The sequence below is a fragment of the Sebastes fasciatus genome, chromosome 20 (genome assembly GCF_043250625.1).
Source record: "Sebastes fasciatus isolate fSebFas1 chromosome 20, fSebFas1.pri, whole genome shotgun sequence".
Taxonomy (NCBI): domain Eukaryota; kingdom Metazoa; phylum Chordata; class Actinopteri; order Perciformes; family Sebastidae; genus Sebastes; species Sebastes fasciatus.
This window is the reverse complement of record NC_133814.1, coordinates 24683917-24706691: the sequence shown is the minus strand read 5'-3', so window position 1 is coordinate 24706691 and position 22775 is coordinate 24683917. Positions and strand designations below refer to the sequence as shown.

General features: G+C 37.5%; 2 protein-coding genes across 4 annotated transcripts in view; both read right to left on the bottom strand.

The window, feature by feature from the left end:
- Positions 1-22775, bottom strand: part of armc7 (armadillo repeat containing 7) — a 143408-nt gene that overhangs the window by 3329 nt on the left and 117304 nt on the right. Inside the window, exons 2-4 of one of the 2 annotated variants that reach the window (XR_012591833.1) lie at positions 2826-3047; positions 687-830; positions 231-599 (exon numbers count right to left, since the gene is read on the bottom strand). Coding sequence is in view for 1 of the 2 variants with exons in the window: in XM_074619345.1 (XP_074475446.1) it covers positions 256-599; positions 687-830; positions 2826-2913 (576 nt within the window). In the remaining variant the exon portion in view is untranslated. Of the gene's footprint in view, positions 1-229; positions 600-686; positions 831-2825; positions 3048-22775 lie in introns of those variants that run through there. The other variant, XM_074619345.1, reaches the window with a different exon arrangement.
- Positions 5336-21196, bottom strand: ndel1a (nudE neurodevelopment protein 1-like 1a). Of its 2 annotated transcripts, XM_074619342.1 has the most exons (10): positions 21046-21196; positions 18985-19081; positions 14752-14905; positions 11967-12115; positions 10807-10943; positions 10439-10612; positions 9378-9472; positions 9092-9237; positions 8837-8871; positions 5336-6394 (listed from the first exon to the last, which is right to left on the bottom strand). In XM_074619342.1, the coding sequence occupies exons 1-10, from the start codon at positions 21164-21166 to the stop codon at positions 6384-6386; spliced, it is 1119 nt and encodes a 372-aa protein (XP_074475443.1). In that variant the 5' UTR covers positions 21167-21196; the 3' UTR covers positions 5336-6383. The 2 variants fall into 2 exon arrangements, with proteins under 2 accessions (XP_074475443.1, XP_074475442.1); XM_074619341.1 differs by lacking the exon at positions 8837-8871.

Below are 22775 nucleotides of genomic sequence, written 5' to 3'. Positions count from 1 at the left end.
TGATCACCAACATCAGTGTTGGACTCACTGCTGCTCTTGTCTCTGAATAGAAGTAAATCCTTGCAGTAGTTTTTAATATCTGGTGGGAAGACTGAAACCAGAAGAGTGGAGGCTGTGATGTTTGGGTGCTCATATTTTTGGCCATATAGAGTAAAATATTTCTTATACTCTCATTGAGAGCAAACTTATCCACTTATATACAAAAACAAGGTATATATGCACTTATATACCTGCATGAATGCCCCCATCTGTAACTCAGTCCTTGGGCAGCGGGATGCCGACTGCAGTCTGCGGTCCCTGCATCTGCTGCTCTGCCCGGGCCACCTGCTCCGCGGTGCAGCAGTCCTGCAGAAACACAGCGGCCAGGTTGCGCAGGCGGGGGCTCTCTGAGAGGGAGAAGCGCAGCATGCACTGCAGGATGGCCGGATCAGTGATCTCAGAGCGCGACGAGGGCGTCGTGAGGTTCATCAGCGTAGTGATGGCCGACAGGACGGTCTCCTCCCTCTGGCTCGACAGACAGTTTGTGACTAAGCTGATCCCGCCGCTCTGCAGGATGACGCGTCGGCATGCCGGGTCCATACTGAGGTTACACAGCCCCCCTGAGGACACGACACACACACACACAAGAGAAGTGAGACAGAATTCATGTCACAATGTAAAAACAATGAGAGATGACTGATACGCACCAATCCCAAACTCCACAAAGTTGTCATTCTCCTCAGTGAGCGTGTCCAAGAAGAGGTCAGCGACCTGCAGCTCCCTCAGATACTCCATGTTCTTTGGGTCATACCCAAAGTTGGCCAGGTTAGCCAGCACCTGCTCCTTTGCCTCTGATGATGTGAAATAAGTTATATATAAAAGTTACAATAATATCTAATGGAACAAAATCATTAAAATTACAGCTAATATCAACTTGTCACAAACACACTGGCATCAGCACACAAGAGGCTGCAGGACAGAAATGCAAAAGAAGTATTTGAGCTTTTAGAAACAGTGAGGCCTTTACACAGTCTGCCCATCAGAGAGCGCTGACATGTTTTCAACTGTGAAATAAGGGATGAAATGAGAGGGACACAAAGCTATTAAATGTTAGTAAAATGCAGTGGTGTTTGATGCCCTGCCGAGGAGTATGCTGCAACTTCTTAGAGGTTCAGTAAGGGAGATTTCAATGTTGGATCCATTTAATAGTGGTATATACCTTGGAGAAGTTGACATTACCAAGAATAAATGCTCTAATAAATACATAAGGAATTGCATACAAGCTGTAACTCTGCCTCCAGGAAGATTCTTTTGGGCTTCACCTTATGGAGAAATTAATTGGCAGAAAATGTGGGTAGTTGGGGACAAATTCTGTCTCAATAATAAAGTTAAAGAAGTTTCCTTTAAAATGTTGCATCACATATATCCAGCAAAAAAGACATTGGAGAAATTTAGAATAAATATTGAGTATTCTTGTACTTTCTGTGAATAAGAAGAAGAAACAATATGTAATTGGTTTTATCACTGTATGAATACCAGAATATTTTGGGTGGATGTTGAATATTATTTAAGAAGGAAAACTGGACAAACAATTCAATTTCAGGAAAAGGACATTCTTCTTTGTTTTGATGAGAAGGATAAAGATTTTATGTTCTTTGTACAGTTGATTCTATTTTTGGGGAAATTCCACATTCACAAGAAGAGATGGTCAGACTCCAAACCCAATTTTGAATATTTTTATCAACAAATGAGGCAGTATGGCAGCACAATTAAAAACATTAAGAATAAGAAGGCAACCAGAACCAGCTATGTGTTTGATCAATTTCTTATGGACACATGAGTTTATTTTGATTTTGTATTTTTTGTCTCTGTATTGATGTATATATCTCTACTGTATATTATATTTACTTATGTATTTTTTCTTCTTCTTTATTGTACCCCTGGCTTGAACAGTTTTGAATGTACATATTGTTATTGTACTAATATTTTGTTAATAAATTTTTTTTTTAACAGTTGAAAGTGATACACAGGTATACACAATGTCTCTTTTGAAGCACCCCTGCTGCTACTTTAACTTAAACTGACACATTTAGATACATTTAAATGAGTGAACATCTGGTTATATATATTGCCATTTACCTATATACATTATTATATTATTTTATAATAACTAAAATCACTGAATCCACTCTTTTGAGTTAGTAAATTACATTTAAGAATGTGTTTTGCAGACATAAACCTTCACAGAATAGCTAAAAAAGAAGTCCAGTTGATAGTGATACAGACACATTTTGACCAACACTTGGGTTAGGGTAGGTTAAAATGTTGCAACCGAGTTGGGTGCCCTGAGGGGCACAGGGGGGTAGTGATATGCCTTGTGGGCATTTTAAAAGGGTTCTTTTATTAAAACCATAGTTTTTCGGTTACATAACATAAAATATAATAAAGATAAAATTTATTAAAAAAAAAAAATTAAAATAATGAGATAAAAAAGGGATACAAAATATAAGATAATTTAAAAAGATAAAAAATTTAAAAAAGAGTAAAAAAATTAAAATATATATACCTAAACGACGATGACTCCCAAACAAAAATCACAAATCTGAAACTGTGTTTTAAAGACTCTTTATCACGTCTGGGCTAATCTAGTCCAGATCTGACAGTATAGTGGTTTTTGAAGGAGATCTGGTCCAATGTGGTCTAGAATCCTCTCCAACAGGAAGTTAACTTCAGCTCGTAGCTAGTTAGATATTTGTTATTTTCCAGAGAAACCTTAAAGACTCTTTAGAGTCCTCAGTGAATTAAACTTGTTGAATAACAACATAAGAGTTTAAAGGTGTTCCTACCTTCACTGTCTGTGTCCTGGAACTCAGTGACTAAAGTCTGTAGATACTCAAACCGGTCTGATCCTTCAGACGAGCCTTTCTTCCACATCTTCAGCAGGATTATCTCAACATTAACTCCAATGTTCACTTAAAACCACACGATTAAAGAAACTAACGTCAACAGATCAAACACATGGGTTAGCTTCATTAGCTTAGCATTAGCTTAGCATTAGCTTCAGACAGCTTTCAGTCAGTCAACAGCTGGGTTCATTACTCCGTCACTTCCTGTTTTGGTCCGTCTGTTAAATGTGTCAGTTTCACCATTTCCGCCTAAACCTTATTAACAGTTTTAAAAATAATTAGTAATATCAACTAAAAAAAATCTGTCAAGCCACTTTAAAAACACGTTAAATCACCATACACATTCTGGCACTAGTGGTTAAACGTGTACTATTATTTTTTTGTAATTTGGTTAATAAAAAGTGTTAGCCGGAAGTGGTGTTACGTGAGTAACTGCTCGACCATCAGGAGGTGTTGTAACTAGCAGCAGCAGCTGGTCGCATCAAAGGTCAGCTAAAACTAATGTAGCTTATATTTCTGTTTATATTTCAGCCTGTGGCTTCATCTATTTATCTATAATGAAGCCGCATCAACTGTCTGCTGTAAAGAGGAGGACCAAACCCATTTTATTTGGGACTCTGATTGTGGGACTAGCCACAGCTTTCTTCAACAGGTGAGTCAGGATTTAATGCATGTTGTGTTAATGCATGTTGTTTAATGCATGTTGTGTTAATGCATGTTGTGTTATTGCATGTTGTGTTATTGCATGTTGTGTTACTGCATGTTGTGTTAATGCATGTTGTTTTATTGCATGTTGTGTTATTGCATGTTGTGTTAATGCATGTTGTGTTATTGCATGTTGTGTTAATGCATGTTGTGTTAATGCATGTTGTGTTAATGCATGTTGTGTTACTGCATGTTGTGTTAATGCATGTTGTTTTATTGCATGTTGTGTTAATGCAAGTTGTGTTATTGCATGTTGTTTTATTGCATGTTGTGTTATTGCATGTTGTGTTATTGCATGTTGTGTTATTGCATGTTGTGTTAATGCATGTTGTGTTAATGCATGTTGTGTTATTGCATGTTGTGTTAATGCATGTTGTTTTATTGCATGTTGTGTTAATGCAAGTTGTGTTATTGCATGTTGTTTTATTGCATGTTGTGTTATTGCATGTTGTGTTATTGCATGTTGTGTTAATGCATGTTGTGTTAATGCATGTTTTATTGCATGTTGTGTTAATGCATGTTGTTATTGCATGTTGTGTTGGGTTCAAATGATTGAAAGGACTGATTGATTATTAAAATAGCTCTAGATTAATTTTCTGTTTATCAAGTCAACAGAAAAGCCTTTAAAAATCTGTGTATTGATTTAAATTGTAGCAAGGGAAATACTTTTTATCTATCTATAATATTTGGTATTTCCGCTTGAAAAATATCAGTTAATCAGTTAAATAGTTGCTGATCTACTTTCTGTTGATTGACTAATTTGTTTCAGCTCCAGTACATACGTATATCTTTAAACTTCAAAGTTTAAAAGGCCATACATGTAGCTGTGCTTTACACCAATCAATACTGCCTAATAATAATGCGTCCTCCTGTTCCTCCCTGCAGGCACCGGTTCTTTGAGGATGTGGAGGAGCTCAGGGCTCAGGAGCGAGAACGCAACGAAGCCAAGAGGATGGAGGTCCTGGAGAGGAGGATGAGGCAGATCGAGGAGGCCAAGAAGAAGAGAGGAGACAGCAGCTGAACTGTTACTGACCTCACTGTTGTACTACACTATTCTTCAGACTCTACAGATGTGGACACTGTATATCCTCCTGCACACAGCCTGAAGACATCTGTATTGGAGACATCTGTACTGGAGACATCTGTACTGGAGACATCCGTCTGTCGTGCAAGAAGCCAAACTGTTTGTGTTTTGATAAATGAAGCATCGGTGGATGAGTTGGATAATTCACACGCATGTACCGGAAATGTTATCTTCTATTTTGTGTCTGTTTTGAGACATAATTAAATGAAATGCTAAATATCAGCTCCTTTTTCTTGTACTTACATTTGAACCCACCAGGGCGCAGTGTTGATTACTTAACTTAAAGGGCAAATAGTGTAAGTCTTAGCTCGATACTGAAAATAGAGCTCCAACTGAGTTATTTTCATCATCGATTTATCAGCTCATCATTTTCTTGATTACTCGCAAAAGAATGAAAAACGTCTGTGACGTCTTCAAATTACTTCTTTTGTCCAACCAGCTAACTGAAACTCAAAGAAATTCTATTTAATTCAATCATATAAAAACAAAGAAAAACAACAAATATCCACATTTGCGAAGCTGGAACCAGAGAATGATCAAGTTTTTGCACGAAAAATAACAAACAATTAATCACTTACCAAAATAGTTCAATCGTTGCAGCTCTAACTGAAAATAAGTGTATGAATTCCTCCACAGTAAGGACTGATTGAAACATTACAAATGAAGTATAATAACACCTTTTATTAAAACATGCTGTAAAAGAAATAAATTAAACCCAAACTAAAACAAACAGGCAATATTGCACTTGAATGAAAAAATAAAAAAAGTGAGTTCACACAAAGTCACAAAGTGCTTCACTCGCTCATCGTGGACAGAACTTAAAAAAACGTGTTGTGTAATAAATCAAAGCCTTTAAAAAGCAGGATAAAACACTTTGACTACAGAAGACAAGGATGCTGGTTAACTGGTCTGAACACGACAACAGCGCCGCTTCAATGGCTGCCTATAAATAACGATCAATATGACCAATACTGTACACATCATGTCACATAGCTCAGAGGATAGATGGTGTGTTTGACTCACAAGGACACAAAGACTCTCCTTCCCTTCTTTTAAAAACAGCTCCGAAGCCAATAAAAACAGGTCACAAGATAACAGTTAAAATCACAGAGATAATGTTGAAAACATTAACCTGTGAGGCTCACATGTTGGATATTTGGAAAACATCAATAATTGATGGAGGCCATGTGGCACACGGTTATCCAGGACATCTGCACATGTGCCAACCCATTAAACTGGTTATTTACTGTACCATAGTGTGAGTGCATTTAACTCGACTTAATTGAATTTATTGCTAGTCAAAGTAGTGAAAAAAGCTGTTAAATAATAAAAAAACAACATTTTAATTGCATAATATTTCCCTTTTTAGATGATATGGTGCACACATTTCACAAATCAGGGTGAGAGATCCTCAAGGAATTGTTAAATATGTGAAGAGTAGATCTTTGTACAAGCCAGTGAGCAAACAGCAGATACAGTAACACATGAGATATACAGACAGGGACCCGGAGTTACAGCGTATCGGGTCAGAACAACAGAGAGGGCCCGCTGGGATAACAGTACATCAATAAAGTTTTACAGTATTTGTCTGAGGCCTTCTCTTTGAACGGGTGCGTTGGGTTTACGTCACACAGCGAGGGGCACTAAGCCCGGGGAGGAGGCAGCAGGCGGGGCCGTGATGGCTGCCAGGGGGCCGGCTTTCAGTCCGTTCACCGTCCGGCTGCAAAAAAGTTACAAGAGTCACATTAGAACAGGAAACTCTCAGAAAGAACCAAAGAGTGCTGTGGCACAAATGAACCCATTACCAGCCACTGACATACTAATATAATGTATTGATTAATTGAAAGCAGCAATGATGAAACAAGCTGATAAGTATGGAAGCCCATTTCTGCCAGAAAAAGTTAGGAAAGACAAAAGTAAAAATACTCACGGTAAGTCAAAATTATGAGATACATTTTACACAAAACTAAAAAAGTGTCTAGCTTCGATAATGAACCATCAAGCTAACTAGCCGTCAGACTAAGAAGTTTCAGTTACTCTTACAATTAAACAAACATAAACTTTAGTTAAAAAGTGCATCCCTGATACTTAAAGGAACAGTGTGTAGGATCTGGCGGTGTCTGGCGGTGAGGTTGCAGATTGCAACCAACTGAAACTTCTACCGTGTGCCAAGCGTGTTGGAGAGCTACGGTGGCCGACGTGAAAACGTGAATGTCTCTCTCTAGAGTAGTGTTGGTTTGTCCGTTCTGGGCTACTGTAGAACATAGAGGACTCCGTGAAGAGGACCCGCTCCCTGTAGATGTAGATATAAACGGCTCATTCTAAGCTAACGAAAACGCAACGATTCTTAGTTTCAGGTGATTATACACTAATGAAAATATAGTTATGAACATTATATTACATTTCTTCTAATAGATCCCCTGAAATGTTACACACTGTACCTTTAAGATATGATGATTTTTGTTATTAACATTTTCTGTTCAACAATTTTCTGGTACTTTTAAAAAAAGCAAAACTTAAATATAATGACTGGGGAATTACCAACATCTATGATCATCTATTTTTCCCATTTTCCTGGCAGAATTGGACTTCCATAGTTTAGAGACGGAGATTGGAAATTAAAGGAAAAACTGCTCAAATTGTCAGATAAACTCTTCTTCCTCCTCCTCATCATCATCATCACCTCATACACAGAGGACGCTGCAGCTACCAGACAGACAGATGGAGGTGACGTGGTTTAAACAAAGTTATGCGTTTGTTGCTAAAAATGGAACTTGAAAGCAGAAAGCGGGAAGGAAGTTGCAGAGTTAGTTAACCTGACCAACTGGTTAAACTGGTTTCTTCTCTAGGTCAGAGTCCAACTATGACCAGTATCCGTCTTGTTTGGTTTAGACCTGAGTCACGACTCTGGAAAATACCGTTCAGACGAAGAATGTAAGATAACGAATTCTCAAGCTAGGGCGGGTATGAAAACTTTCCAATAGCAGTGTCAACACAACACATTGTCCTCTTTTGATACCATACCATCAGGGAAGATAAACATTTTCTTTGTATGACTCATAAAAATATGCTAAACTTCTAAATTAATCAGTGATAAAAAAAAAAAATGTTGCTTTATTAAAATATAGAAACGTATAAATGATCAATAAATACATCTGTACTCAAAAAGTATAAAAAGGTTCAACACTCTATTTGCTCTATTATTACAGTCAGTGAGACAGATCTGCCTGAAGGTGAACATTACAAACATCCTGCTCTGAAACCAGAAGGACAACGACCTTGTTGTGAGTACATCTGAATATTCAGACTCTGCCTCAACAGCAGAAACACTCGACACCGTCACACTGCTCTCTGCTCTCTCCACCAGCCTCACACTCACAGTAACTGCTGTCAACACCAGCAGAGTGACGCAGCAGAAAAAGTGGACAGAACGAAATACGATTGACTTTTAAAGGCTAAGTCATGAAAGTTAAATATAACCTTTTCGGTCGCCTAAAAATGTCTTATTCATTATTGTTTGGTTGTACTTAGCTCCTTCTCGTGTCACTTCTGGTTCCAAAAAAACAACATAGCGACGGACAAAATGCTGAACTCGAGGCTTCAAAACCGTAGTGTACAAACCAATGGGTGACATCACGGTGACTACGTCCACTTCTTATACACAGTCTATGGTAGAAACCAATGGGCTTTGGAGCTGAGAGCCACAGACAGGGTACGGAAGTCATAAAGTGTCGAGATTAACACCAACACACTGTTGGTTTTGGTCTTTTTATGGGATTTGTTAACTTTTTTTGTTGGCTTCTGTCGGTAAATTAAATTTCTGTCATCAAGTTTCTCTTCTTTGGGGCTTCTGATAAACGTTCCCGACTTCTGTTTGTTTTAAAATTCGCTTTGTTAATTAGAATTAATGGTTAGATTTAGGACCATAACTAAAAATGAACAACTCACACTAGTAGGAAAAAGATCTCTTAGGTCAGCTCAGAGTTAAACGACAGCATGAAAACACCACCACCCTTGAACCGTTAGTGACCGGGACGTCATCTAGCCCACAGTCAAGGTTATTTCTATGAGCTCTATGTGAGAGAAGAGGCTTGTTAAAATCAGCAGCAGCATGCATGAATACGCCCCGACACAATCAGGTAACAGGAGGAGCTGCTATTACCCAGAATCAATGCAGGAAATGTGACCATCTCTGTCCTGCTGGGAAGAAACGCACACATGTCTCAGATTCTCCTGCTGAGTCATCCACCACATCAAACATCACATTACCTTCAATACCATTATAACACACCCCAAGGCATCCCGTAAACACATCAGACTGGTGACATAACACCGGGACATTCTTGGCATCAATCACTAATAATTACTAAGAGATGAAAGACGTTTCAAAAGGCAGGTGGTTTTTGGTTTCACTCACGCTTTGTCAAAATATGATGAGTGGAGTGATTTCGAGTAGTTGGCGGTGTTTGCGTTGAGCGCGTTGCTGTTGTCCGGAGCATACGTCTTCCTCGCTTTCTGATCCTTGGCAAAGTTCCTGCAAGCGGCGAGCTTTGACTCCAGAGCCTGTGGTCGAGACACAAACATAAACATACAAAACAATGATGGAGAGACGGGGACTTTCTGCATCACACTTGTGATGTAATGGAAGAGAAAGTGGTAAGTCCTGAAACCTGGAAAACAGGAAGTCAGACGGAGGGACTCACCCCGACTTTCCGGAGTAAATCACTGACGATGTTGAGGGCCGATATTCTGGCAGAAGGAGTCAACGGAGAGTTGCTGCCATAACCGTTTGATAGAACTGTACAGGAGAGAGTAAAGAGTAGTTATTATTTTGTTAAATATACAACTCATTGACTCATTTACTACTAATAAACAGTCAGTAGATTACTTTATAGTTGGCAGTAAAATGACATTTCGAACATTTACTGTGTGAACCACTGACAGATGTTGCGTCACAAGACTGTAATTTCCACATCTTTAAAATGTGAAACATTCAAATTAAATGGTGGACAGTAAATATAATGAACTGCATAGTAAATAGAAAGTCTTTAGGCACAGTCTGTCGGGGAATAGGTACAGAAAATAAGAAAATAAAATCTCTATAAGCAAGGCTTTGCACCAAAACTAGCTACTTTCATTTGCAGATAAACAGAAACACTACAAAACATAATATTATTAGTGCAAGTGATGCCCATATTCACCTTCCGATCAAACATCCAACCCAACAAAACGCGATCAAACAAGCATATGCACATAGTTTCCTTGACGTTTAATTGATTTGAAGGCTATCTTACTTGCCTGAAACCACCAATAAGACAAAACAAATCATTGCATTCATATATCCAGTATATCTTGGATGCCTCCACTCTTATGGAGTTTCTAATATGTCTAAAGATGGCATTGTTATACTGGAGTGTATCAAGGAATTATATTGAGGATTTAAAATATTTGACGATAAATCTTTGGTCAAATCTTTGCTTTATATTCATAAGTAACATGAATTGTTTTCCCAATACTCAAAGACATGAATAATTTAAAGAGGAAACAAATATGCATTCAACCATGAGTAGGATGTGGCATTAACAAATTGTATTCCAGGCACTTCAGTGAATAATTAAACCTGCAAGAACAGATTTCTTGAGGGTTACTTGGGGAACAAGCTGTAAACACAGTTGTTTTAGTAAAGAACTGCTCATCCGTCTTTATTTACGTGCATGACGAGGGAGGAAATAAAAGCACTGGAGGGCAGACAGGCTGCAGCTACCTGTTGGGTTGGCGAAGGCGTTGTCCAGATCTTTGCTCAGCGGGGTGGCGGGGAGAGAGAGGGACGCCTGAACGGCAGTGTCCATCTTCTCGCCGTCCTGCGTGGGCGAACTGGGAGCGGACATCCTGGTCACATCGGAGTGCCTCTCTCGTACGGCCAGCTCCTGCCGCAAGTCTACAAAAAATAAATAAATAAATAAATAAAAGGAGCATGTTGTAACTCTTTCTGGTGATCAGCTGAAGACACAAACCAAAGAAACTAGTCTGTGTGAGAGCTGATATATTTTATCGAGGGCAGCAGCCGTATGTTAATGAGATGCAGGGAGTGATGACAGCGTAGCTCATTAGTAAAATCTAATCAATAATCACCTCTGGCTTCGTCCTTTAATCTCTGCACAGAAACCAGAAGACACTCCTTCTCATCCAGCTCGCTCTCCAGGAAGGCGTTCCTCTCGATGGCCTGGTTCAGACGCTGCTCGAAGGTCTCCAGAGACTCGATGGTCGCCCTGAGAAACAAAGTTAGAGAGGAAGCCAAGAGATTGACTTTCATTAATTAAATATCCTCTTGGGGGGCGGGGCTGTCTTCCTATCTACTTAATAATGATTATTCAACTACGAGTAAGGGATCAATATCTGCAGCACTGATTTTAATCCAATTCAAGAGAAGCAATCAATTGAATTTGACCCATTTGTTAATTGAAACAAAGACTAAGAATTACAAATTTCCATACAGATTAAAACAGGGATCACAAAGTAGCTCATTCAATGGAGGAAAAAACACATTTGCATCCAGTTAAATGAACATTTTGGTCACTAAAGTGTCTCTCCTGTATTATCCTTATAATAAAAAATAAATCTTTATTTAGTGACACATTAAAAAATAGCTTTTATATAGCATACATACGTTCTTTCCATCTTGTCTTATTTTCAGTCATTGTTGTTTGTTTATCTTTTTTAATTTTATGTGTTTTATCCCTTAAAAGCTTAACCAGGGACAAGGATTGGAAATTAGCTACGTCTAGAAGTCCTATACAAAGTGCATAAGTTGCATTTTATTTAGTTTGAAATGTATCGTCCCTCTTAAATAAACGAATAAAAAAAAAAAAAAATAGATAAATAAATAAAGATAGAAAATTACATTAATTAATTAATATTGCCTATCCTATATTTTACTTAAAATAAAATAAATAAATCTTTATTAAGTGACAAATAAAAATTTGTTTTTACATAGCATACATACTTTCTTTCCATCTTATTGTTCTTAATTGTTGTTATCGGTCATTGTTGTTTCAATTACTGTTTGTAGTGGTTGATGGTGTTTTGTTTTTATTTTATTATGGGTTTCATCCCTTAAAAAAGCTGAACCAGGGACAAGGACTATATTCAAAATCTGCAGCATTAATTTAAATCCAATTTAAGGGAATTAATCAATTGAATTTGACCCATTTGCTAATTGCAACATTACAAATTTCCATATAGATTGTGTATTGATGTATTTTATTTTGTTGATCACTAAGAGCCCTTCAGACCTTTTGGCTCTCTCCAGGTCGTCGTTGGACTGTTCGAGCTCTCGGACGTATTTGTGGAGCTGCTCCTTGATGCTGCGTGTTTGTCCGAGGTCATCCTCCAGCATGGAGATCTGCTTGTAGCTCTGAGCGTACTGATGCTCAAACCTCTCCTGAAGAAGAGGAGGAGGAAGAGGAGGAGGAAGGGGATGAGATGAAGACAGACAGCACATTATTGATCACATGTGTTTAATCTGGGACACGCTTCATATCAGGACATGATTTAACAACTCCAGACGCACACCGCCTACATGTTTTCATCCATTTTTCAGTGCTCCCCTTATTTTCCTCCTCTGCACGATGAGGCAGCGGATGTGAAGTGTGACCTATATTATCCACCAGCTCCGAGACAATCAGCTCAATAAGTCTGTCTGACCTATATCTGCTGCTACTGTGGCGTCTGACTCTGCTGCTGCCACGCAGCCCTCTTTTAACTCCCCGGGTCTCATTCAGCACATCCCGTTAACACAACAGTAAAAATATATATAACAGTTTGGGTGTTTTATGATGCAAAGTGATGTTTGTACGGTGGCCTTGAGGTGCAAAACACAAATAACATTTAACAACATTATTTGTTGATTTATTTTGTGAAATGTTGTCGTCTTTTCTGAAATGGGTCTTTTGAAATATTGTGTTTTCTAAAAGGTTGTGATTTCTAAAATCTTATAGAGGGGCGAAGTCCCGCTCCTTCCGAATCTGAATCACACATATGATGTTTGTCAATTTAAAAATAATTTTGCAAGTCAAGAAAGTCTCAGTTTGTTGTAAAACTGTTGAAGTATCAGACTGTGAAAATACGTTATTAGAAATACGACACACCGGGACTTCGCCTCTCTATTGCATTTTTAAAAATGTCACTGTGTTTCCTAAAATGCTTTTCAGATATTTTTTTTCAGACTTTTCAGACTTTTTTTGTCCGACATTTTTCAGATATTTTTTTTCTGACATTTTTTTAGATATTTTTTTTCAGACATTTTTCAGATATTTTTTTTCTGACATTTTTTTAGATATTTTTTTTCAGACATTTTTCAGACATTTTTTTTCAGACTTTTTTTTCGGACATTTTTTTCAGATATTTTTTTTCGGAATTATTTTTAGATATTATTTTTCAGATATTTTTTTTCAGACTTTTTTTTCTGACATTTTTCAGATATTTTTTTTCGGGAAATTTTTTTCAAACTTTTTTTTCGGAATTTTTTTCAGACTTTTTTTTTCGGATCTTTTTCAGACATTTTTCAGATCTTTTTTTTCAGATTTTTTTCAGATCATTTTTTTCAGACTTTTTTTTCGGACATTATTTCAGACATTTTTCAGATATTTTTTTTTGGGGAATTTTTTTTCAGACTTTTTTTTCGGACATTTTTTTTTAGATATGTTTTTCAGAATTTTTTTGTCTGACATTTTTCAGATATTTTTTTTCTCAGACTTTTTTTGGGATATTTTTTCAGACATTTTTCAGATATTTTTTTTCAGACATTTTTTTCAGACATTTTTCAGATATTTTTTTAGATTTTTTTTTCAGACTTTCTTTAAAGAAATTTTTTCAGCGTTTTACAACACAAAACAGAAAACCTTCTCCTCGTTGTGTTTTTTTTTTTTGAAAATGTGTTGTCTGTATTGAAGACTGAAGTCATCATTAGGTGAAACTACATTAACTGAGCCAACAGTGTTGTATCATGAAGATCAAAATCATACTCCCGAAAAGCAAACAGTTCAATGTTGCTGTAAAAACTACCACTGTTGGGTTTTTCTCCCACAAACAAAGCCAAGTATCCACCTGATGTGTGGAACCTAAAACCTGTCAGACACTTTGGCACAAACATCTCATCCCTGCTGGAAACACAGACACATAAACGGGCCTCCCGTTGTTCTGCAATTATGGAGCGAGAATAAGACTGAGAGACACAACCTGATGCATTATGTATGAGAGTCATGCAGATCAGCTGCCTCAGTAGTGCCGATATTAGAAAGAAAGACGTACATCAGCACCTTCCTGAGGTGAGACTAACATTTAGATTACAAATGGATTCACAGACTCCAGGACTCTACTCCTCAAATAACCCCGTCATAACTGTCTGATTGCTCCAATAAGAACTGTATTTTGTTGTGCATGGGGACGAGATTTGGTCTAAATATTCCTGACCTCTGACGTATATAACCAGAAAAGCAAAGCTGCAGGTTCACAAGGAAAAATAAATAAGTGCTGAGTGCGTCCAGGAGGAGCAGCAGCTGTTACAGCATGACTTCACGTCTCCTCCCCAGAGAACGCACTCAAGGACGAGTCGTCATAAGGAAAAAAAAAACCATCAAATATTAATTTCAAGGGTAAATATGGAGACAAGCCAGTTATACTTGCTTGGTTCAGAGCTTACAGTACAGCGAGGTACATAATATAATAAATATATCATGTTAATTAATGAGCTTTAGGAGGTGTTGGTACAGCAGGTAGATTTTCTTACCTAATGACTGTAGGCTATCTGCTCTGTTTCCACTCTTTGTGCTAAGCTTAAGTTTCATATTTACTGCACACACATCTCATTAAACACCTGGCAAGCAAGCAAATAAGTGTATTTCCCAAAATGTAGAACTATTCCTTTAAGATTAAACACCACAGACATGGAAGCAGGTTGCACCAGCTCTTTGTGTCAGTCACCTATTACAGCAATGTCTTCATCAGCACTACAAGACGTCGACCTGAGATGATAAGAGTCTATTGATCATTTCATTATTATCCTCCTCCTGCAGTTACCTTGATTGTTTCCACTTCGTTCTTGAGTCTGTTGTTCTCAGACTGCAGGTCCTTCATGCGGTGCTCTGCCTGGCCCAGCTGGGCCTCCAGCTCGGCCTCCAGCTCCCGGCTCCCCTCCTGGAACTCCAGCAGCTCCTCACGGGCCTCCTGGCAGCTGGAGGAGGAGAAGCCATCAGACAACAAGTCGAGACAGAAAGAGGTCGGCGTGCATTCATCAGCACGCACCCCATTTATATTTATCTTTATTTCATCTTCATGTGGAGCTCTGACCCAGATACGAGTCTGCCAACTCAAACCTGATATTCTGTCACCTACAGAGAGGGAGAGGAATCCCTCTTCTCTTCATGAGGTTTCTTCCTTTTTTTACCCTGTTTAAGGGTTTTTTTGGGGGAGTTTTTCCTGATCTGAAGCGAGGGTCATAAAAGGACAGAGGGTGTTGTATGCTGGACAGATTGATTAAAGCCCATGAGGCAAATTTGTGATTTGTGATATCGGGCTACACCAGGAGTCAGCAACCTTTACTATCAAAAGACAACAACAAACATACGTTTCTGTGCATTCAGCTTGACTGATCTCTGACATTTCATTCAGAACAACCAACACAGGTCATGTGATCACTGAAACAGCTTCACCACAAAGTGCTGGTTACATAAGAGTCTGTGGATACGGCCACGGACGAACACACACAGACCCAGCTGTCTAAAAATGGTAACCATCATGCGGGTGAAAGTGCTGGAGGTGGCAGAGAGCCAGAAAACCCATTTACTGTCCCACCACTGTGGAAAGACTCAGCCTCCTCGCTGAGAGCTGCTTGGTAAAGGTCTGGCTGCGACTAATTCGTCTTCACAGTTATTCAAAATACTCTGCTGCATCTGTATAGCTAGTATGAGGGAATCCTCAGCAGGCAGAGGAACATTTAACAAGATGTAAACGCTTATTTAACACTCTTAATTTGACTTTTCTCTCCAATTTTGAGGTAAATAAATGCTCAAGGCTTTTAAATCAGTTCTAGTTCTTTGGGGTTCTTATGGTTTATAAAACGTATTGACTGCAGTTAAAGTCTTAAAGGTGCAGTGTGAAAGCATTTGTCCAATCAGGTGTCTAGTGGCAGCCCATCAAGCGTCCCAATGCTGGGAAGCGAAGCGATCCCTCGAGATAAAAAACGTTCCTGTGGACTCGTCCCATTAGAAGAGGCCATTCTTACCATAATAAAGGGGTTGTACAAATGCCACGTCTAAAAATGCGAGAAAAACACCAGCTGGGCCGCATTTTTTCCTTTCCAATGTTCTTGGGAGGTTGCGATCCTGTCGCGGCTGCCGTTACCAAGCAACCAAAACCTGCATGCTGCAATGACGATGATGATGAGGTTGCAGTAATTTAGCAGTAAAAGCCTCACTGACCAAACTAAACACAATCAAAACTAAGATGAATGGATTTCCAGACGTGACGTTCTTGGACGGAAAGAGTGAAGCCAGTAAAATAGTCCGTGGGACAGATTCAGCTCTGGGTAGCCCTGAAGTCAAATTATTAACTTAACCTCCAAATATTCACCGTAGACTGATATTTACAGAAGGGAGAAAAAAGATATCTGCCGGATGTGATTGGTTGTTCATCGTCACACGACATGCACTGCCGCGTTCCAAAAGTTTAACTACTTATACCCTTGCGCGCTGCGACGGCGTTGCTCTCACGTTTGAGCGCGCCTTGCCGCGCGTCTACATTGACAACAGTGGATTTGAGCGTGTAAAAGACACGGCATGTGTACGACCCCTTACACTACTTCAGGAGCGGTACAATGGTTTTAAGCTCTGCAGTTCACGTTACCGCAGTTTCACAAGCGTGTCGGAGAACTACGGTGGCCTTCAGGTAACGTAAAAATGATAAAGTCTCTCTCTAGAGCCAGAGTTTGGTTTGTCCGTTCTGGGCTACTGTAGAAACATGGATGACTTCATGAAGAGGACCCGCTCCCTATGTAGGGTTAATTTTAAGCTAACGAAAACACAACAATTCTTATTATCAGCTGATTATACACTAATGAAAACATAGTTATTAATATTATATTCAATTTCTGCAACTAGATCCCCCGAAATGTTGCACACTGTTCCTTTAAAAAGGGAATCCTACTAAACAAGAAAAGCTCAAAAGCTCCAAAACAGCTATTAAATGGACCTTGAGGAGGTCAGCCGCTGTTTGAAAGGTCAAGAATTAACATTTGCGTCAATAAAACAAGACTAAAGTTAATATTAACGATGGATTAGGAGAAGAAAACACTTGTACCACATACTGTATGTCACACACAAACAGGACGGATGAAGTCTCGACTCTGAAGGAAGCTCATTGTCTACAGACTCTTACATAACGGGGTGTTGGCCTGACTTTGTTTCCTTCACCACAGCCGGGTGAGATTTCAATCAGTGACGTGTTGTAATGTAAGACTTCATCCTGGGAGCAGCTAATTTTAGCAGCCTTTATCATCATTAAAATGTTGAGTAACAGCAAAAACAACAGCTGCATCGTTACATAATAAAGCCATTCAGAAGACGGGAGGACAAAGAGACATGAGTCTTTTATGTTTATAATGTGAAACATGAGCCGTCGCTTTGGGACATAAAGGGAAGAGCTTTCACTGATTCTCCCACATATATAAAAACAGTCACTGGATATGCCAACGCTGGCTTTGGATTGAAACTGTGAGAACGGATGACTGAAACCTAATGACAAGATAGCAGATCAAACATTCCCGAGGTGGTTTATTCCTGCTGTCGTTCCCACAGACACAAAGACACTGTGCTGTTTCTGTCAGAGCTTGTGATCTAGACGGTAACAATCTGTGATTCAGTTCATCACAAAGATGTTGGACGGGGTTGAGGTCAGAGCTCTGTGCAGACCAGTTAAGATCTTCCACCGTAAACTGATATAACATGTCTTTATGGAGCCGTCTTTGTGGACGGGGGAGTTGATATGTCCAAACAGGAAGGGACAAACACAAACTGTCTTTTAATGGGAACTAAGGGGATATCTACGTACAGTGTGTTTTGGCCATATTGTGTAGGAGGACATAGACAAGACAATATCTGGTATTTTCTAATGAAGCAAAAGATTTGTTTCGGTCAGCATCATGCTTTTTAAGTAGGTAGTAGTAGTAAAATGTACATTAAAGGGAGATTTGTCAAGTATTTAATCCTCTTATCAACATGGGAGTGGACAAATATGCTGATTTATGCAAATGTATGTATATATTTATTATTGGAAATCAATTAACAACACAAAACAATGACAGATATTGTCCAGAAACCCTCACAGGTACTGCATTTAGCATAAAACAATATGCTCCAATCATAACATGGCAAACTGCAGCCCAACAGGCAACAACAGCTGTCAGTGTGTCAGTGTGCTGACTTGACTATGACTTGCCCCAAACTGCATGTGATTATCATAAAGTGGGCATGTCTGTAAAGGGGAGACTCGTGGGTACCCATAGAACCCATTTACATTCACACATCTGGAGGTCAGAGGTCAAGGGACCCCTTTGAAAATGGACATGCCAGTTTTTCCTCGCCAAAATTTAGCATAAGTTTGGAGCGTTATTTATCCTCCTTCCTGACGAGCTAGTATGACATTAGGATTCTTTAGGTTTTTATAGTTTCATATGATGTCAGTATCTTCACTCTAGATTTAAAACTGAGCCCACTGGACCTTCAGTTGCTTCAGTTTATAGCTAGTATTTGGCACATCTGCCTGGTGGTTCATTAGCTTTCATCTCATGATGACAAAGTGTGCAAATAAGTAGAAAAAAGCATGTTTTGGATGCCTCTGAGGTTGAGTTTTTGAGATTTCCAGTAGCCCTATATGATGGTTCTGGTGTCAAACACAGACATGCTAGATAACTGGTGAGGTTTTAGTCTGAAATATCAGAGAGTAAGATGGAAAAGAAATGGAAATTGGGGCTTGAAAATAGCCAGTTATTACATGAGTTAAAGTATAAGGCTGGTCTTACTCTACATGTGTCTTATTGTTGTCAATTCCCATGAAAAGATCAAATGTTATTCTTTTTAAATGGTCAAAAATACACAGTTGAGTTTGGCTTCTGCTATTCTGGTTAGTAGGATACATTTGTTGTTGGTTTAGGTCTTTGAATGAGAGTTATAGACACTAAGAGAAATATTGAATAACGTCAGCCTGTCACAGCTTAGAAAAAACAGAAATATCCACAACATGAGCCGGTGTACGTACTCTTCCTTGTACTTGAGGGAAAGAGCCTTCCAGAAGTCAATTTCCTCGTCTTTGGAGGAGAATTTTGGTATTATTTCTGCTTCCATGACAAACAAATCTGGAGAGGAAGGAATAAGAAAACAAGAGTGATTACAACGAGGTAAAAGGTTTAAACGTTTATCACACAGAGCATTGAATCTGTTGAAGTTCTGAAACTAACTCTCGCTTATTTCTTATAGCCTGAAATCATAACTGACTTACAAATCACCGCATCTGGGAATTAATCATCATAAGAGCTGCAGACTCCCAGAAACCCCGAAGAGTTCACCTCATAGAGAATCACATACTCTGCTTAACAGAGTCTGAACAAAACAGCTGTTTCTATTTGATTAATGGACTTACATAAGTTTATATACATCTTAGCACACTAGCTTCATTTTAAGTAGGTGTCTGATCAGCCAACATACTAAAGTAATGATTTAAAAAATAAAACCGTTCCCAGGAGGTGACTCTGAGGACCGGAGCCTCGTTCATCAAGACAAGAATTAAACCCCAGAACACCGAACCAGTTGTGAGCAGATGGGAACACCACCAGACCTCATTGGGAACCTAGAATATTTTAGGAAAATCCGCTTTTGTGTGTTGGTGAATCAACAAGAAAATATACAAAAGAAAAAAATACAATAAAAATATTTTTTTAAAATTAAGAAGAATATACAGTGTAACTGTTTAAAAAGAAAGAGCTCGGCAGGAATGTATATATATATATATATATATATATATATATATATATATATATATATATATATATATATACTCCTAAATTTACTAATTTTATCTTTAAATTTTAAATTTTTTTAATGTGTTTTTTTTTGTTTTATTTTCCATCTTAATGTTTATAATATGCTCTTATGTTCATTTAATTTAATTAATTAAAATATTTTGTATTTATTTTTATTCCATATTTAAAAAAACAAACAATCAAGACCTTAAGTACTATAAAAGCAGCTGGGAGTCACTAAAATACACTTTGTTGAATTTGTGCGTCTCCAAAAACTTCAATAAACCTCAATAAGAGCGATGAGGGAGGTTTAAAAGTTATATTATGAGAAAGATAACACAGAGAAGACAAAGGTTGTCTTTAGTGTCACAATAAAGTGTCACAATAAACACACTTTAAAACCAGTAAAAGACGAGACATTACAAACTGAATTCAAACAGAAATCTTAATAACCATAAAGAGTGAATGGCTGCTACAGTCACTGACTTCTACTGTTTGTTGCCCTGCAGAAATCTCATTCTGAATAATTCAGATTATTCATATTATATTCAACCAGCAGCCTGGAGGGAAACTCAAATGTCATTACAGGAGAGGGAAATGCTACACAACCCATTTCTAATAGCCCTGGTATTAAAAAAAACACAATTAAATAGTCAGAAAAACATTTTTCTTCTGCATCAGCTTGATGTTAGCTTGTGAATTTATATAATAAAATGAATGTATTGTATGATTTAAAAGGTGGTTTAGGTGTAAATTAAAGAAGCTACTGGCATTTTGAGTGGGCTTGATATATAAAATAAACAATTAAAAAGTGAGAAACCATTTTTCTTCATGAAAACTGCATCACCTTGATGTTAGCCTATGAATTTATATAACAAAATGAATATATTGCATGATTTAAAAGGTGGTTTAGGTGTAAAATAAGGAATCTCCTGATTATGTTCCACCAGACTTCACTATAAAATCTTAAAATTTAAGACATGCTGATATTAATTATAAAGGAGCCCTTGAACACTGATGGTAGCCTAAACTAGGTGATAAATTAAATCAAACAAGATAAGATATTTAAATAAATGCAATTGAAATACTGAATTATGACATAAAACATGAGCAGAAAGATGACACCCAGATGAGGTGATGAGGCTGAAAGCAGAAACATGATGCTGAGCTCAGCTGTCAGATGTGGGTGTGCAAACCAGCAAATAGCATAGCAAACGAGCAGCTTCTAGTGGTTCTAGTGTTTTAGTTTTACTGGTTTCCCATTAAACATAACAGACAGTAAATTATAATGCATTTATTACCTGCACATCGCCTCAAACAGAGCTGTTTATCAGTCCATGGTGTCTGCAGGTGAGAGCTGCTGAGGAGCGTCTCCTCTGATGTCTGCTGGACTGGTGTCTGCTGGCTCTTCATAGGGGGCATTTAAAGGTGAATACACCCTAAATATGAATATCATCTATTCTGATATATGTGGCTCTAGTTTAATTAAAGTTTCAAACAATCATCTATAGTATTCTGATTTACAGCTTAGGGAAAATACATGTGGATAATCACAATAAAAAGTCGTTAAATAGTGCAGTGGAAACAAACAGATTTTAGGGTGGATTTTCTCTGTGGTCACATGCTATGTTGTGTTCAAGGAGCTTCACTGCTGCACAAAAACTGTGCATAATAAATCAGTTAGTGTTAAATTAGCACCATCTGCTGGTCATAGACTATAACAATGTTTAGTATCATTGAAATTAATTTCATAATGTCGGAGACAGTTTCACAAAAAAAGTAAAGGATGCACAAAATATATAAATAAATACAGTTGTATCATGTTGTTGTGTAAACTAACAGGTGCAATGGATATCTTGGTTCTGTCACACATGTTTCATATGTTGTACATGTTTCAGCAAAGTAAAATAAATATTAAAAATGAGATGTAAGAAAAAAAAGGCAAAAATTAAACAGAGCACGTTTTCAGATTAATAACTAAATACTAAAATTATTATAAATATGAATATTATAAATAAAAACATATTTTTTCTGTTTTGTACTGTATGTCTGACAAACACATTATTTATTTTAACTAATCTTAATCAAATCTATTTTTTAAATTAAGAAACACTTATATTTTATATTAATCTGTATTTAAAAAAAAAAAAAAGCAATTACTATATTTTGTTGGTTTGTTAACAATGAAGCGTGTGGACGGTTAAGACCTATATTAAAATTTCTAAAAATGTAACATGCCAATATAATAGAAAAAAAATATTTTTAATTAGAAAGGCAAAGTAAAATCTCCGTTTTGGATGCTAAAAGGGTCACAGTGACAAATACTGAACATGAAATCAAAAAATAAATCATTTTATTTTATAAGATGTACTATAATTTTTGCAATACCCTGTTAAAAATATTTATACTATGCATTTTGGGAATATTCCTATTTAATTATTTATACCATTCTGGCATTTATATTTAACACACTTAATAGAGCCCACTTCTCAGCATTTCGTATTTACTTATTTGCACTGTGGTTATGTTATATATTGCACTTCTTAATGTAAATATTTGTACATATTTAAAAAAAATGATATCCTTTTATTTTATTACTTAGTTATATTTCTTTACATATACTGTGTTTATACTATGTACCTATTGTAGTATTATGTACATAATTTACAAGTTACATACACCTTTATTTCTATTTTCTTACATTTCTTTGTTTATATAAGAGCAACTGTAACTTCCCAATTTCCCCTCATGGACCAATAAAGTATTTCTGATTCTGTTTCGGATTTTAATGCTTGGATGCCTACAGTTAAAATGACATGCTGGTGCTTCTGTGTGTGCTTTTATAAGTCTTGAGAGGAAAAGAATAAAGAAATCCTGCGTTTTGAGGCTCTTGTTTGAACACTGTGGTGTGAAGGAACATCTTAATCTGTTCTGATAAGCAGGAAAAGGGTTGTAGAACTAAACCTGGAGATGCTCTGGTGATAAACTTTGCCATAAAAAACATGCCTGTACCCAAGTTTGACAACACGGG